Below are 16,759 nucleotides of genomic sequence, written 5' to 3' on the forward strand. Positions count from 1 at the left end.
CTCCAATTGATAGCTACATGGATGCCTCAGCTGGTGTTAGTATTAGTCTGAGTGGGAGGCTGACTTACTAAGTTGTTTGAAAGGGCTAAAAGAGATGTGATGTGGGTGGAAGATCTGTGATCAGCTACTTGATTGTGTTTACTTTATCCAGATACTCTAGCTGTTTACTTCAAATCAGCCAGAGGAGACTTTAATCCTCAACAGAGAAGCAGTGGCGGTAGTTGGAAGATTGGTATAATGATAAATGTTTAAGAGTAGGAATTTATCATCATAATCCCTACATTGCCAAATAGGAAACAGCTGTGTTGATCTATATCATAAAAACATGGAGTCTTAGAGGTGGAAGTGACCACAAGGGCCATGTTATGGCCCCTGCCATGCAACTGTACACAATTTAAATCACTCTTGAGAGATGCTCATTCAACCTCTGTTTAAAGACCTCCCAAGACAGAGAGTCTGCCACCTCCAAAGGCATTATTGAGCTGCTCTTCCATTCAAGACATTCTTCCTAATGGTTAAGTGGAATCTCTTTTCTTGTAATTTGAATCCATTTGTATTTGATTGTGTTTTAGATTGTGTTCTGGAAGAAATTTATGCAGATGGGCTCACAATCGTACACTTACAAAAAGTGACACTACTTGGAACATACAACACTATGTACTATTTCATTGATTCCTAAATTGTTGGATCATTTATGGTCCAAAATTCCAGTCAGTAAATAAGGAAATGAGGACATCGATAATAACCATGAGCATATAAACAGCAACAAGATACAATGGGAGCAAATCAGGCAATAACAAGTCAAAGGGATGCAGCAGAGGTGAGAGTATCCCTGTTTAGAAGATTCCTCTGAAGTTTTGAGCACTCAGAGATGATCCCCAGATGACCACTTCAGTAACTGAGTGGCTGGGAAGCCTTGGATACCTTTGGATCCAAAAGCACCATCAAGCACTATGCTGGGACAGATGTCCAGGGATCCAATCAAAATGATCAGTAGGTCTCCCCCAAATACAGCAAGGCTGATTTATGACATTTTGAAGAATGCAAAATTACACATAAGCATTTAAAGAAGGGTGAAAGAAGACTTATAAAGTCTAGAATGTTTTCTCTGTCCCACGGGGATAGGTGTTTATCTATCCTACCAGGTTAGGTGTTTGTCTCTGGAAGTAAATCAGGGTTAACTAGGGCTTGGAAAAGTTATTATTTGAACTGCAAACCCCAGCATTCCCAACCATCATCACTAATGTCTATATTGGTTGGGGATTCTGGGAGTTGTAATCCAAATAGTAACTTTCCAAAGTTCTGCTCCTCACTTCACCCTGCTTCTGTAAAAATCTGTGCTCTTCCTCCTTAACACTTCAAACTGGATAAGAAAAGGAAAGAGAGGCCTGATACAAACAGGCAACAAGCGCTGTCCAGGAGCTGAAGTTAGGGCTTTGACAGCGTGCAGCGACCGCACGTTTCCAAGCCCTACCGCGCCATAATGGCATGCCCCCATCTACCTGGGGGCCGCCATGATGACGTACTCGTGGCACATCATACAAATGGTGCCACGCCATGCAGACATCATCAACATGCACAAGGGTGTTAATAGCACCGTGTGCGCACCCTAAAAAGAACCTGTTGGGAGTGGGTTCTTATTAGCTCTTCTGGAGACCGCGGCTTGGTTGCTACAGCCTTCATGTGGGGCAGAAAGGGGTGGCATCTCGGCGCTCCTTTATGCCCGTCTGTATCGGGCCAGAGTTATGATCATGGATCTTTCCCAGTCTTGCTCTTATGAACTTAATACAATCTTTGTATAGACAGTCTTTGCTATATATAGGAGCCCTGGTGGCTCATTGGTTAAATGCCAGTAGTGCAGCCACTCACAATCACAATGTTGTGAGTTCGATCTCAGGCAGGGTCCTCCAGGGTCCATTCAGCCCTCCATCCTTTTGTAGGTTGATAAAATGAGTAGCCAGCTTGTTGGGGGCAATTGGCTTACACATTGTAAACTGGTTAAGGAGAATTAGTTCACTGATAAGCGGCATAGAAATGTACTTGCTACTTGTTACTTGCTATTCAGCTTATATGAAAGAGGGCAGCTTAGCAATACAAACAATCATAATGCTGTTTATCAAAACTGATTGCAACTCCTGGAAGTTGACTCCAGTTTGTTTGTTTCATTCTACTTCTACTTCATTCTTTCAAAAGTTTACCTGATTCATTCTTCTATCGTTTACTATAACAGAATGGAAATCTACCAGTTCTGGTGTTCTTTCACAATGGTGTAAGTGGCAGTCACCATCCACAGAGGACAATTATTGATGGATCATATTTAGCAGGAGTTGGAAATATCATTGTTGTAACTGCAAATTACCGGGTTGGAGTCTTTGGCTTTCTTAGCACTGGTAAGTCATATATGATACTAAACTTATAAGCCAGTGTTAGGAATCATACTGCCCTCCAGAGACTGTTGAGCTACAACGCCCAGTATTTCTAGCTATTGTCTGTGCTGGCTGGGACTGCAGGGAGTCACAATTCAATGACATATGGAAGGCCACATGATTTATACCCCTGATATAAGCCTAGATGAAATGTAAATAAGAGTTTATTTGATGTTTTGCTTATTCAAAGTGATTTGAGTGTTGTACTGTGACCCTTCAGGCCAGGGTTTGATTCTCTGCCCATCCATGAAACCCACTGGGTGACCTTGGGCAAGTCACATGCTCTCAGCCTCAGGGGAAGGCAATGGCAAATCTCCTCTGAACAACGCTTGCCAAGAAAATACCATGATAGGTTCATCATAAGTCAGAAATGATTTGAAAAGTACACAGAAGCAGCAACAACAATGTAGACATCACCATAGTTCCTTCTCATAACCATAAAATGCTTCCCAGCTTCTTTGGTGGAGTCAACAAACTTTTCAAAATGGCTTTCTTGATCTTTAACAACTCTAAACCTGCAATAATAATGGAGTGATAATTGAACTAGAAATACAGATGTGCCATAGCTAAAGGTATAGGGTCCTTCTTTTATTAAAGAGCTTTTTGTACACATTTTCAACACTTGTCCTTCATGTGTTCTTTATTATAACATTTTAATACTATTAGAATATTTCTGAATATCCTTATGTCTACCAAGCAACCCATACATTGATCATGTCAGAGGGTGTATCTTTGGCAAAACTTGGAAAAGTTAATTTTTTAAAAGATTACAGCTTTCAGAACCCCCCCCCCCCCCCCGCTACCATGACCACTAGGGAGTATAGTCCTCAAAAAAGTAATATTCTTGAGCTCTGATCAGGGATGGCACCAGTAGCATGGACCCACTTTCTACGTCTCCCTTTCTCTCTTGGTATTTCTGGCTAGTTTTGTTGGGGGATTTCTGAAATTTTTCATATCCAGTATATAGTCTCAAAAGGTATCTTTTCCAAGTTCTAGTCACTGGAACCTACAGAAAGATGCTGGGTGCTGACTGGACACTGTTCATTATTACTATCAGGGAACCAAGGAACTTTTGTAACATTAGTTCCCCAAACCTGAGCTCTTTTATCTTCAAGATATGATAATAACTGTCTCTATTTCATTGTTGCTTGATAAATGCTTTAACACTATGCACTTAGTTCATAGTTATGTGCAAGTCTTAAGTGGGAAGGAAATGCTACACTTCTGTGCTACTCTCCAGTTTCTCAATCTGAAGCCACAGGAGTTATTTTTGGCCTTTTCTTTCCTTCCTATTTCAAAGAATGTTTTGCAAATGGTGTAGAATGTTTCTGTGGAGTCCAGTTCTGCTGTTGTGGCATTAACCTACTTGAGCTATGCAACAGAGGTGGAATCCATTGTGAGATGAAAGGCTGCGGTAACCTTAGATTAGTCCATTTGGATTCCATGGTTGTTTCATAGAACCATAGAGCTGGAAGTGGGCCCGTGGTCTACCAAATCCAACCCCCTGCTAAATGCAGAATCAGCTAAAGCGTCCCCAGCAGGTAGCCAGCCAGCCAGCTTTTTCTTAAAGACATCTAGATGAGACTCCAACACCTCTTTCGGCAGTGGGTTCCATTGCTGAGCTGCTCTGTCAAGAAATTCCTTCTAAGGTTCAGTCAAAATCTACTTTTCTTTAACTTAAAAACCCTAGAACTGGCTGTACCCTCTGGGGTAGCAAAGAACAGGCCTCCCCCCTCCTTTTTGTGACAATCCTTGAAATATTTAAAGGGTACAGTCATGTCATTAGTCTTCTCTTCACCAAGCCGAACACACTCAACTTCCTCCACTGTTTTGTTCTTCATACCCTGTATCATCCTTGTTGCCCTTCTCTGAACCTGCTCTAACGTGTGTATCCATCTTAAAATGAGGTGCCCAGGTTTCAACATCCCCTTTGAGTCCTTTAGAGGAATTTCTTATTTCCCTTTTTTACACCAAGTTCCATGAGCATCTCTTAAATATTATCTAGCAAGTGATGCTTCAGGAGTAAGCACATATAGAAGAGTGAGATGCATATATAGAAGAATAATGTGCATAGGTACATAAGCAGGTAGTACTCAGTTAACAAAGCCTCCAGTAGTGAAGTTCATTTTTTTAAACAAAGGGTTTCCATATGAGTGTCCAGGATAATCCACATGCCAAAGACTAGAACAGAACTGACATACCAGGAGAGGTGATTAAAAGGGATACAAGTGTGTGCATAACATTGTTCCTGCAGCTGCATGAAAACCTAGCTCATTTTAAAAGTATAGAATTAAAAGCCAAAATGCATACTTTTACATTAGTGTCTCAGTCTGAAAGCAGTATAATAGCATAATTATTTTAAGAGATTTGGTTCCCTTATAATAAAAACGCATCATTACTGCATGATGATAATTATGCTGCTTCTGAACTGATGACTTGCAAAATATTTTCAAGTTTATCATTGTTACTAGAAATTTGGGGTAGCAGTTAGTTCTGTTAGCCTGTCATGGCAAAAACAGCCTAGTCTTCTAAGACTAAAAAATACCAATAATTTTTATTTGGCATAAGCTTTCCAGTGGGTACAGTCTGTCTAAGTGGGCTGCAGTCCATGAAAGTTTGTTGTTAATTGCTTTCAAGAAGGTTTTGACTTTTGGTAGCCCTATGAATTAGACGCCTCCAAGACATCCCTTCAGCAACAGGTCAGCTCTTGCAAACTCAGGATTGTGACTTCCTTGGCCCTGTCTGCACAGGCCAAATAAAATGGCCTCTCTCCATCTTCCTGCTGAGTAGTCCATATAATGCAGGGCCCAGTGCCCAGTTCTGGTATGAGCTGTCTGGACAATGTCAGAACCTAAGGTGTATCCCCTCAAAATGGTTTTTAGAAGCTTCCTTTTTGCTCTTCCTGAAAGAGCTGGAGCCCTCTGTTGTGCTGCCAACAACAAGCTTTGTTGGTAAAGTAATCATTAATTTAAGGCTTGAAAGGACATGTAAAATGGAAATGTAAAAAATGGAAGATGGACACATAATGTAGCTTGACCTGTAAGAAAATAGATGCTTCAAGGCATTCTATTCTTTACGTAGTCATAATCAAAGCTTGCAAAGTTCACCCTGTTTGCACTATCTTTAAAAATTCACTTTGTTTGCGCTACTGGGACTATACTCCTTGCTAGTGGCCATGCTATCTTGAGGATTTTGGCAACTGTAGTCTGTAGTCTCAAGATCTGCCCCCAATTGCCTTTGCCAACTGTAAGTACCAGGTCAATGATCTGTCTATCTCCTCATTACCTGTTACCTGTTTTATTGAACCCTTTCCTGTATTGTTATATATTATTTATATGTATTATGCTATTATTTCTTAGTGCCATGGGCAGGTTTACGCTTATCTATTTTATTGTTTGTATGTACAGCGCTGTGCAAATATACAGCGCTATATAAATAATGCATCATCATAATCATCATCATCATTATTCTTTTTTGGAAGGTTCCAAGGTGGCAAGTGGAAATTGGGGCCTTTTGGATCAAGAAGCAGCTCTCAAATGGACACAGCAAAATATTGCAAGTTTTGGAGGAGATCCTCATCAAATTGCAGTTGCAGCTGATGGCAGTGGAGCAGATATCACCAGCATTCATCTGCTTGCAGAGGGTGCAGATTCATTTCTCTTCAAGAAGATGTTGCTGATGGTGAGCACTGGTTTCTTCTCTATTGCTAGGTTAGAAGTATGTGAAAGATAACATAATCCTTTATCTACTGGCTTCTGCTTGTTTTATAATGATTTATTACATGTGATTTTTTACACTTATATTACATTTTTTTTCAGCATCACCATAGGTTCATACACTGTAATGCAATTTATATTTTACAAAGATATCTCCCATATAAATAAGTTTATATACATACTTGTTGCACTGGTTAGAATCTTGGTTTGACACTCAGGAAATGCAAGGTCTAGTCCACTGATCCATGAAACTCCCTGAGCTTGGGTCAGCCATTCTTTCTAAGTCTGACCTACCTCACAAAGTTGTTGTGAGGAGAATATGGGGAGTAAATGAGATACATGTGCTGCTTTGAGCTCATTGGATGAAAGAGAGGATAAAAATGTAACCATATACACTGGAGATGAGATCAGGTTATCCGAATAAAACTTGAAAATGTGCTAGCTCTGGCACTGATAAAGCCTAATTCAGATGTAATTAATTCAGGCCTACATGTAACAGCTAAGTCTAGGCTGCATTAGTTTAGACTGCAGGAAGACTACACCTTAAAAGAATGCAATAGACCCTCTAATGGAAGTCTACCTTTGTTTAGTTTTCTACTTGAATGAAACATTTTGTGTGGGGAGTCTTGATGTGGTTCCTCCACCTGCAGTCTCAAGTTGAGGAAGGATCCCATCATTTGGTTTTGTTGCACATGAAACTCTGCACCTGTTTCCTTGGCAGGCTCCTTTGTGTACTGAACTTTTTAGATGAACTTTATTTACTAATGTCATCTGCCACTGAAATTTTTCTTGATCTTTGTATTTTAATGTATAATCTTATTATACATATTTCTGTGCAACTGGGGCATCTCCTGACAACTGAGATCTTACTGCCTTATTTTGGGGATGTTCCCATTTGCTTCTAAATTTAAAGGCAGCAGATGACTCTGTTCCCTCTTAGGGCATAGCTGCATGTGTCTGTGGCTTAAACCCAACTAGAGTACAGTGGCTGCTGTTGTGGCCTCTGTGTCAGTGGAATTATTAATCTGTTCTAGATTTTAATCAAACCTTTAAAGAAGGGTAGGGTTAAGCACATTGTGTAGCTCCAGATTGAAACCTAGAATGGATTTCCCACACCACTGACATTGAAGCTACTAGTGCTAGAGTAAATACATTGAATTGGTGGAATTAAAGTAAGTGTGGACTTAACAGGGTCCAGATGATTCAGTAGATCTGCAGTAGAGATTCAAATTGGATTTAGGCTTATAATAGCCATGTAAAATTGGATGGTAATCCATAGAAACACAGCTATTAAAATCTGAATGTCCCCCCAGGGGATAATTTTTTTTCATGTTGCTATGACTAGAAATTTTCTTATCAGCTCTGGCAATTGCTCCTTTTTTCTCTGAACTTTGAAAGTCACTCTATAAGTTTAGTCTCTGGACCAGTCTGTGGTGGTTATGGTATTTCCAAAAGCACAAAAAACAGTAATTCTTAGACTTAGAATTTCTCAGTTCCTTGCTTGGTCAAGTCCTATCTTCTCAGGTTTAGTTTTCATGATACATGAAGGTTGGTTGTGATGCATACTTGGTCCGGTATATAACAGAGTGAATTTTCTTCTTTTTCACATAAGAAGAGTCGTTTTCCTCTGTTAGGGCTAGATAAGAGCTGATGCTGTTCCTGAGCCCATAGCTGAGGCCGGAGTCCTCCATCCTGACCATGTCTACAATATCTTCATTGCTTACTTTTGATCTTAAAAAAGAAAGAGATTGGGGTTTGTTTAATATTTAATCTCAATTGCTTAGCAATTTAATTTCATACTAAGCCAGTTATATAAAAAAAGTAGCAGGAGGGGAGTATATAAATAGGGCTTTGTGAAGCAATCCTGTGTAGATGATGGCATTTTAGATCATGCCACTTATGCGGGCCCTGTTAAAAATCCTCATTCTGGTATTTGAATCAACAGAGAATCTGCCTAGGTATATCCATTTGTCTGAATGCCAGATACATTTAATTGGCACACAGAATTCCAGAATATCTCATGTTCAGTGATAGGACTAAAGAGTGCACAATTCCCACCTGTTCATGAGCAACCACCTACTAAGTTGGAGAGTGTCAAAGCAAAGATAGCTATTTCATATTAATCATTTGCTTTGACACTCTCCAACTTAGTAGGTGGGGCCAAACACAGCCCACAGTCTGAGAGTTTCCTACCCCTGATTTAGTGGATGTAGTCTAAGTAGAATTGTCAGCCATTGCCTGACTCCCTGTAATCTGTTTTCCTTCTCTTACAGACCTATTCTTCGCACACTTTTTCTTCACATATATGTGAAGGCTATCCTTTTCTTTCACTCTTTTTATTCAGAAGGAAAATAAACTGGATCCAGTATTCTGAATACTGAGGTCCAAAATAAATTTCACAACTCTGTAGAGCAGATGAGATGCAGACATTGGCAGGAATCCTTTTGGTGTGTTTCACTATATAAGTATGCCAACATGGGTGCTGCAAGTAAGACATCAGAGGAATAGGCAAGAGATTTTTGCAGTCTTTCTTCAATGCAGTTGCATGACCCTAGAAGAGCTGCTAGCATAATGCACCAGCAAGAATCCAGTCACTGTAAATGCATGAACCCACTAAAATCAATGGAACAAGGGACAGATGATTTGAGTGCCTCTACTCTAGGCATAGCTAAATGTGGATCCAATTCAGTATAATGAGTATAAAAATGAAGCAAGCTTCAGATTTGTCAAAGTGAAAAATTTATTCCAGTCACATTGCTGGAGTGATTCCACAATCCTAGAACTTTCCCCTCTGGTTCAAAATAGTGGCTCATGAGCATAAGGCTATCTCAAGCCAGTGGTACCTCTGATTATCTTTCCATTTGAAGGTTTTGTCGCGCATCACAACGGGCGGCTCTTGATTCCTTCCTTCACTGTTGAGAGTGTGTTGGGTGAGGCAGGGAGTAGTGAGTACACAGCAGAGACCGTCCACTACCTCTAAAGGAAGGAAGAAGCACAAAATGAATTGCAGGCCAAAGTTTTATCATTCTCTTTCTTTCTTTCTTTCTTTCTTTCTTTCTTTCTTTCTTTCTTTCTTTTCTCTCTCAAAGTCTCCCTCATTTCCTCTCCTCTGTCTCTCTGTTACATTTTTATAGTGCTTTTGAATTCAGTGACTCCCAGGGCAGTTTACAGTGAAATTATAACACAGGGAAAATGACAAACAATATTTCATTTTTTAAAAAGCGTTACATTTGGTAATAATCAATACATCTCTTTAAAAACCAAAGACAGCAATACAAGTTTTTCCTCTCTTTCTTGCAATACCAGAATCTGGGGCCATCAAATGAAGTTGAGTGGTGGGAGGTTCAGGCAGATGAAAAGAAGTGCATCTTCACACGGCACATTCTTAAACCGTGGATTCATTGTCACAGGATTTAGTGATGTTTGCACAGTGTGGATAGTTTTAAAAGGGGGCTGGATAGGTTTATGGAGAGTGGGGTTATGCATGAGTGCTAGTAAGGACGGTATCACCTTTAGTGTGCTAGGTAGTTGGTGAGGGACATGGACAGATGTCTCAACTTCTATCAAGTTCTGGCAGGCTTTCTAATGGCATCTAATTGCCCATTGTAGGTATAGTATGGGAGACTAGATATTTTGGTATGACCTAGCATGACTCTTCTCATGTTCTTACACCGTATCAAGTTGCTAAGAGTAATGTGAATCACTTTTACTCTCAGTAGAATTAGAATGAAGCAAAAACTCTCTTAGAGCAAAATAATGGATTTTGATTGTTGCAAATTTTGATAAAATTTTTGATAAGAACTAACCCAATCTAACTTTCTTGGCTTAAATATGTGATCTTAAATCCTGTTGCTAATCCTGATTAAAGTAGACCGATCGAATCCATTTAGAAATACATATTTTGTGAGGAAATACACTTTAACATCAATACATATTTGAAATAAATGCTAATTTTTGTACTTTTCCTAAAAGGTAGTCTTATGGAGAAACAGAACAAGAAAGACTTAGGGGTGAACCCAGAGGTGAGGAAGAGAAGAACTAGACTACTTCACTTCACTCATCCCTAGGGGTTACCACTTTTGGCCCTCCAGTGAATTTTAGTTGGGGAAAAGTGAAAAATTCAGTTCAGTTCAGTTCAGTTTTTATTGGAAATCATGGAAATTCTCAACATTCAAATGCTGGAGAAAGCACACTGACAGATTTCCGATCCTGTGTTTTACCATGAAATAATTAATTATAATATTATTTGAAGAAAATCATGAGAACTGCTAGGAAGAGGTTTAATCAGATGTCAACAGCTCTGAAATACATTAAGGGTATTAAAATTCCTCACATTTGTAGCTTTTGTTCAGGTATAAAAGGAAGGGGAGGAAATGGTTGTTTATCCCTCCCCCCCCCCCATCTTATTTTTGAAAATCTGTGTACCATTTTCAAGGTTCCATGGTCAGTTAATGTTATTTCAGCTTCCTTCTTTTTTTAAATCAAACATCAGTTTATGTGAAAATTTTGCTAGTTGAGCTAGCACTACAAAACAGGCTAAAACTGGATATAAAATTAGCTGCTGGTCATCACATGTCTTCTACTTTTTCACATCCTCTATTGAAAATTTGCAAAACAAGAAGCAGCAACAAATCCCTTTGAAATGTGTGATCACAAAAGAAATTGTTAGGCTATGCTTTTGACAGCTAAAGTGTCTATCCTCAAAGGGGATGCAAACACTGGCCGTTGCTATTTATCTAAGTCTACAGTTGTGAGGCTGTAGCTCCGTTTTCCTTCCTGCATATTCACTACAAGCAGTGAGTTCTGAGAAATGGCTTGGCTATTAGGCAAATGTTGTGGCTTCACACCATTTAAAATGTGTGAGATTATTTGGCATTAATTGTCAAATGGTAGTATTGTGTTTCCTCTCCAAACGTTCTGTGGAATGTCCCTTCTGAACTGCCTCCACCTTCTTTTGTCTTCTTTATGCTGAGATGGGTCTATTGTGCTGCTCAAAACTGATCTTGGCTTCTGATTGCAAAGACTGGGGTGCATGCTTATGGTGCTTTAGATACCTCCCAGTTTATGACAGATTATAAATGCAATACTTGCAGAAACCCCTGAAAAAAGCATGCTGCCTTGCTGTAGCAAAGTGCTGATGTCTGTTCATGCAAAGTACCCAGGGGGACGGCTTTCCACATTGCAATCTACTAGTGAAGCAAATAGGGCTGTGTATGTTGAGGGACGGTGATACATGGAGACCATGGAGGCAATGCTTAGAAATAATAAGTTACAAGTAACATAGCAATGAAGTATGTTGGAGAAGAAAGGAGCAACAAAGTGATATTTCAGAAATAATGAAAAGAGAGAACAGGCAGGGAAGTGGTTGATGTGACAAGTTTTAGGTTGTTTTTAAAAGCTGAAAAGGCTGAGATCCTTATTATGTTTCATGCCTTCAGCAGAGAGGATAACTCCTCTGTTATGGGGGAGGGGGAAACCCTGTTCCTCAGCAAAGAAAATGTCATGATATTCTGACTGACTGCAGGGTGAATGCTTTCTTATCTGGATATATTATCCAGATCTGATTCACTCTGTAATGTTGAAACCATCCTGGTAGAAATGCCCCAAAACTAAAAACCCTTCTGAGGTTGCAAGCAAGCAAAATAAGCAAAATGTCCAAGTAAGAGATCTTCCCACTGAGTTTTCGTAGCCTCAAAATTTCACTCTTCACATTGAAAAAAATGCATGTTCAATTTTTGGGGGACAATATCAGCACATCTGAACACTTGTGTACTAAATAGGGCATACAGAAAAGAAGTGTTTGGGAAAATGATAGTGATCTAAAGTGTGTTTCCAGGAAATTTTGCACAGTTCATAGATGAACAAATCCTATCCATTTTTGTGCCTATTTCCACATAGTAACATCCCATTTGGAACATGGGCCAAAATGGGTATGTGGTCTTTGCAGAGCACGTCCAAACAATGAATATTGCATGAGGATTACTATTTGTGCATATCTCCATTCAAAAGCACAGATAAAACAGTATAAACTTAAAACTGAATGATGTTGTGAGCTGTGGGGTGCAGATCTGTTCAAAATTCTATATTGGGTATAAACTTGCTTGTTACCTGCCGACGATCCTCAAAGCAGAAGACGTGGAATATAATAAATAAATAAATAATAAAATAAATAAATATAATAAATTATTTAATTATTATTGATTAGATTATTATTATTATTATATTATGTATTATTATGTTGTTATATTTTTAAGCTGGTATCCAAACCAGAGAAAGGACCAAGTACAATCAAACTTAAGTATCACAGACCCAAAGTGTGGGCTTCTGTGTGGCCATTCCTCACCCTTGCTGGCTTGGGCAAATTCTACAGGGCCTCATTTTAACTATCCCTGAACTGTCAGGACTAGAAAAATAGGCCCTTTCTTAAAAAGGTACCAATGGACAGCCAGTACTAGAAATCTTCAGATCGCTAAGTTATTGAATTGGTTCACAGTGGCAGGCCAAGCTCATTCCTTCAGCTGTCCCTCTTGCACGCACTTTCGCCAGAATTTTGCAAGGAAAAAGCCACACCTCACAGTGGTAAAACGTGCTGTTGAAATTTATGGAAATGTTTTAGTAGAAACTCTTGACATCCCAGTTAATGTTGATTTCTCATAGATCTTCAACATGGAGGCTAGTAATTTAGGTTGGAAACACGTAATGGAAATGCATGGTTGGGGTTTGCATGTGTTAATCCAGGAATGGAAAGAAGGTAGCTCTACTGGTAGATCTCTCTGAGTTTGGACTAACAAGATTTCCGTGACCCACAGTTTGCCTTAACAATGGTAAAAGATAGAAACAGATATTATTAACCCAAATCATGCTGTGCAAAAAAGGAGGAATGTTTGTGAAGGGCATGAGAAGCAGAGATTGGGTGTGTGGATGAGAGAATTTGTGCTTGGTGTAGATCAGGGGTGCAACCTGCGGCCTGCGGCCGGATGCAGCCCGCAGGCCGTGGGACCGCCCCAGCCGCTGCCTCCATGAGGCCATGGGGCCTTGGGGGCAATGTCTAGAAGCCTCAGAACATGCATTTATATTAACACTTTAAAAAAAATCAGCAATTTTTTTGCGGTCCTCCATTTTTTTTAAAAAAGTGTCCTCCATTTGAAAATTTTGTCCTACATGTTGCCTGGTTATTTATTATTTATTTTTTTAAAAAAATATTTAATTATTTTTTTTGGCTTCGGCCCCCCAGTGTCTGAGGACACCAACCCGGCCCCGGCTCAAAAGGTTGCCTATGTTTCAAATCATTACTGACTTATGGAGACCTAAAGCAAATCAGTCACAGGGGTTTGTTTGATGGAATTTGTTCAGAGGGGATTGGCCGTTGCCTTCCTCGGAGGTGGAGAGAGTGTGGACTGCCCAACCATGGCCAAGCAGGGATTCCAACCCTGGTCCCAAGTGCCCTAGGTCACACTTAAACCATTAACACTATACTGACTCGCAGTGTGTGTGCTATGGTATTAAAGACAATCATTAACAAATGGGATCTCAGAGTTGCCCTTAATTCTAAGTGGATGTCTGGTAGAATCTAATTTTTTCACTTACTTTCTTTTCAAGAAAACTAACAAGTATTTTTTTCACTGCAACAAAATCTTTGAAAACTGCAGTTTAACACTGCAGTTCAAGACTTATTCGCACAAAATTCACATGTAGGTTTGTTTTTCATGTTTTCTGCACAGGAAATAGAGATTTTCTGGTACAGACTTACTCTGATATCACACGTAGTTTCCTCCAACTTGAAAAATAGGCTGGCTTATGCGGGTGGGATAGTCATAGAGAACAGCAAGAAAATCATTCTGTGACCTGCAAAGTGAATGAATAGTGAATGAGAAAAAAATGTGAAATAAGCAGGGTATGAGTGCTGTATCACTTCATTCAGCAAAATCACTACTAGACATATCCCAGTATGTAATGCTGAAAGGGATATGGGAAAAATTAATTTTCCAACATTTCACAGATGAAAACACAGAAGTTGAAGCAACATTATAGTATGGTCAAGATGAAAAAGTGATTAATGACAAAGAAATACAAGCTAGGAGAGGCTCCAACAGTCTGCTTTTCCTTTAGCTGCTGTCATGGCTCATCCTATGAAATACATGGGATGTGTAGCTGTGGTTGTGGGACTAGAGCTCTCTGGAAAATATCTCCTAATACTCCAGATCCCATAATTCCATAGTATTGAGCCATGGCAGTTAGAGCAGTTCCACACTGCATTAATTCTGCTGTAGATGCAACCAAGAAAGGGCAAGATTTTAAACCCGCCTCTCCCCTTCCCCACACTGAGTTTATTTAATGTTAACCATTTTGTGCATTTTGAACTCACTTTGCAGCAATTGAAGATAGCTGAGGCCAAAGGGGAAAAGTTGAGGAGGAAAGAAGAGAAACTAGGAGATTTTTTTAATGGAGCTGAAAAAGGGTGGTATGACAGAGTTAAATAAATCAGGTTTTCCCTGCAAAATCGGGACAGTGGGGGGGGGGTACGAAAAGTGAGTCTCCATTTGAATCCAATGCTTCATTTCTAGTAAAAGCAAGGGTAGGAGATGCAGTTTCTCTTTATTGGGAAGTCTTCCTTCTGATCCCATATAGTCCTGTTATTAGCCCTGTTTTTAGTAATCAAAACTCTTTTGCAGCCCAAATGGCATGGATGAAGTTTCAACAGAAAAGACAGAAAGACTTTATTCAGGCATATACTAAGCCCTAAATACAATACTTCTAGATAGTGGTTTGAAAATTGTAGCAAAGTAGTTGTGTTCCAGTGTGGAAGCCAGTGTGGGGAGTGAATTGGCTAGGACTCTGGAAACCAGGGTTTGAACTGGCTTGCCATGGAAATCCAGTGGGTGACCATGGGTGAGTGACACTCTCTCAGCCTCAGAGGAAGGCAATGGCAAATCCCCTTGAAGAAACATGCCAAAACCTCTATGAGAGGTTTGCCTTAGGGTAGCCATAAGTCAGAATGACTTGAAAGGCACACAATAACAACAGTTGTTTCCAGTTGAAACATTGCCATGGGCTGCCTAATTGAGAGTGCAATGTTGATTCATATGAGCCACACACCACAGAGTATATCTTATCTGCCCATGGTATGAAAAAGATTTTAGATTTTAAAAATAGTACAAGAGGAAATGTAAAACCACAGGAATTCAGAAAAATCAAGGTCACTTTCCTGTTCAGTTAAATTGTTATGTTGGTTTTCTTCTAGGCTTGACTAATTTCATCACCATTAGCATAGAAAACCTGGCCAGCTCACTTTGTCAGAAAGGATGGAAAATACATTTTTGGGCTGCTTGTTCATGCATGCACATGGCGTATGCATGCTGTGTAGACGTGAGATCAGAAGAAGATACCATAAACTTGAGCTTTTGCATATAGACAGCATTTGAATTCTACCCATGAGTGTCCACTTTAAATAGCCCTTCCCATCTTGACACCTCCATTTGCTTTGCACTACAGATGGCTGGGATGATAGGAGCTCCAGTCAGCCTAGTAGAGCACAAGTTAAGAAGGCTGATTTATACATCCTCACACGAGGTACTGGAAAAATGCCAGCGTGTTGTCTTTTAGAACAAGCAGTACAATCAAGATCTGATTTAGATGATTCATATTACAGGTGGCGTATATGCTCAGTGGTATACAATAACAGCTTGAACTAGGAGGATCTCAGGTCTTTACTTGACATTCTGGTGTGAAAAATATGATGTGGCAGTGCTGATGAAGGAAGATGTTGTTTGTGTGGTACCCTCACGTTGTTTCTGACATGTGCAACCTAAGGCGACCCTATCCTGGGTTTTTTCTAGAATCATAGGCCTGTTACAGACTGCCAAAATAAAGCTGCTTCGGGTCTCTTTGAGGTATGTCTGTTTAAATGATGCATGCATCAGAAGAATCCAGAAGCTGCACCAAAGCTGTACTCCAGTGCTTAGGAATGTAGGTGGCTTTTGGCACGACTTCCGGACTCTTAGAACCCATGCATCTAAAAAGCATACCTCCAACAAGGCCCAAAGAGCAGCTTTATTTGGCAGTCTGTAACAGTCATAGAATCATAGACTCATAGAGTTGGAAGAGACCACAAGTGCCATCCAGTCCAACCCCTGCCATGCAGGAACCTCAATCAAAGCATCCCCAACAGATGGCCATCCAGCCTCTGCTTAAAGACCTCCAAGGAAGAGACGCCCATACACTCCAAGGGAGTTTGGTTTCCACTGTCGAACAGCCCTTACTGTCAATCTCTTTTCCTGGAGCTTGCATCCCATGGCTCTGGGTCCTAGTCTCTGGAGCAGCAGAAAACTAGCTAGCTCCCCTCCTCATGACATTCCTTCAAGTATTTAAGCAGGGCTATCATATCACCTCTTAACCTTCTTTTTCTCCAGGCTAAACATCCCCAGCTCCCTAAGTCGTTCCTCATAGGACTGGTTTCCAGACACTTCACACATTTTAGTTGCCCCCTTTGTACACGCTCCAGTTTTCAACACCTTTTAAATAGTGGTGCCCAGAACGGATGCAATATTCCAGGTGGGGCCTGACCAGAGCAGAATAGAGGGGCACTATTACTTCCCTTGATCTAGACACATACTTTCG

At 40.1% G+C, this 16,759-nt stretch overlaps 1 protein-coding gene across 1 annotated transcript in view; it reads left to right on the forward strand.

Moving 5' to 3' along the window:
• Window positions 1–16,759, forward strand: part of TG (thyroglobulin) — a 186,122-nt gene that overhangs the window by 110,774 nt on the left and 58,589 nt on the right. The window contains exons 40-41 of the mRNA XM_042464471.1: window positions 2,231–2,390; window positions 5,908–6,107. Coding sequence (XP_042320405.1) covers window positions 2,231–2,390; window positions 5,908–6,107 — 360 coding nt within the window. The remainder of the gene's footprint in view (window positions 1–2,230; window positions 2,391–5,907; window positions 6,108–16,759) is intronic.

The sequence above is a fragment of the Sceloporus undulatus genome, chromosome 4 (assembly GCF_019175285.1).
Source record: "Sceloporus undulatus isolate JIND9_A2432 ecotype Alabama chromosome 4, SceUnd_v1.1, whole genome shotgun sequence".
Classification (NCBI taxonomy): Eukaryota; Metazoa; Chordata; class Lepidosauria; order Squamata; family Phrynosomatidae; genus Sceloporus; species Sceloporus undulatus.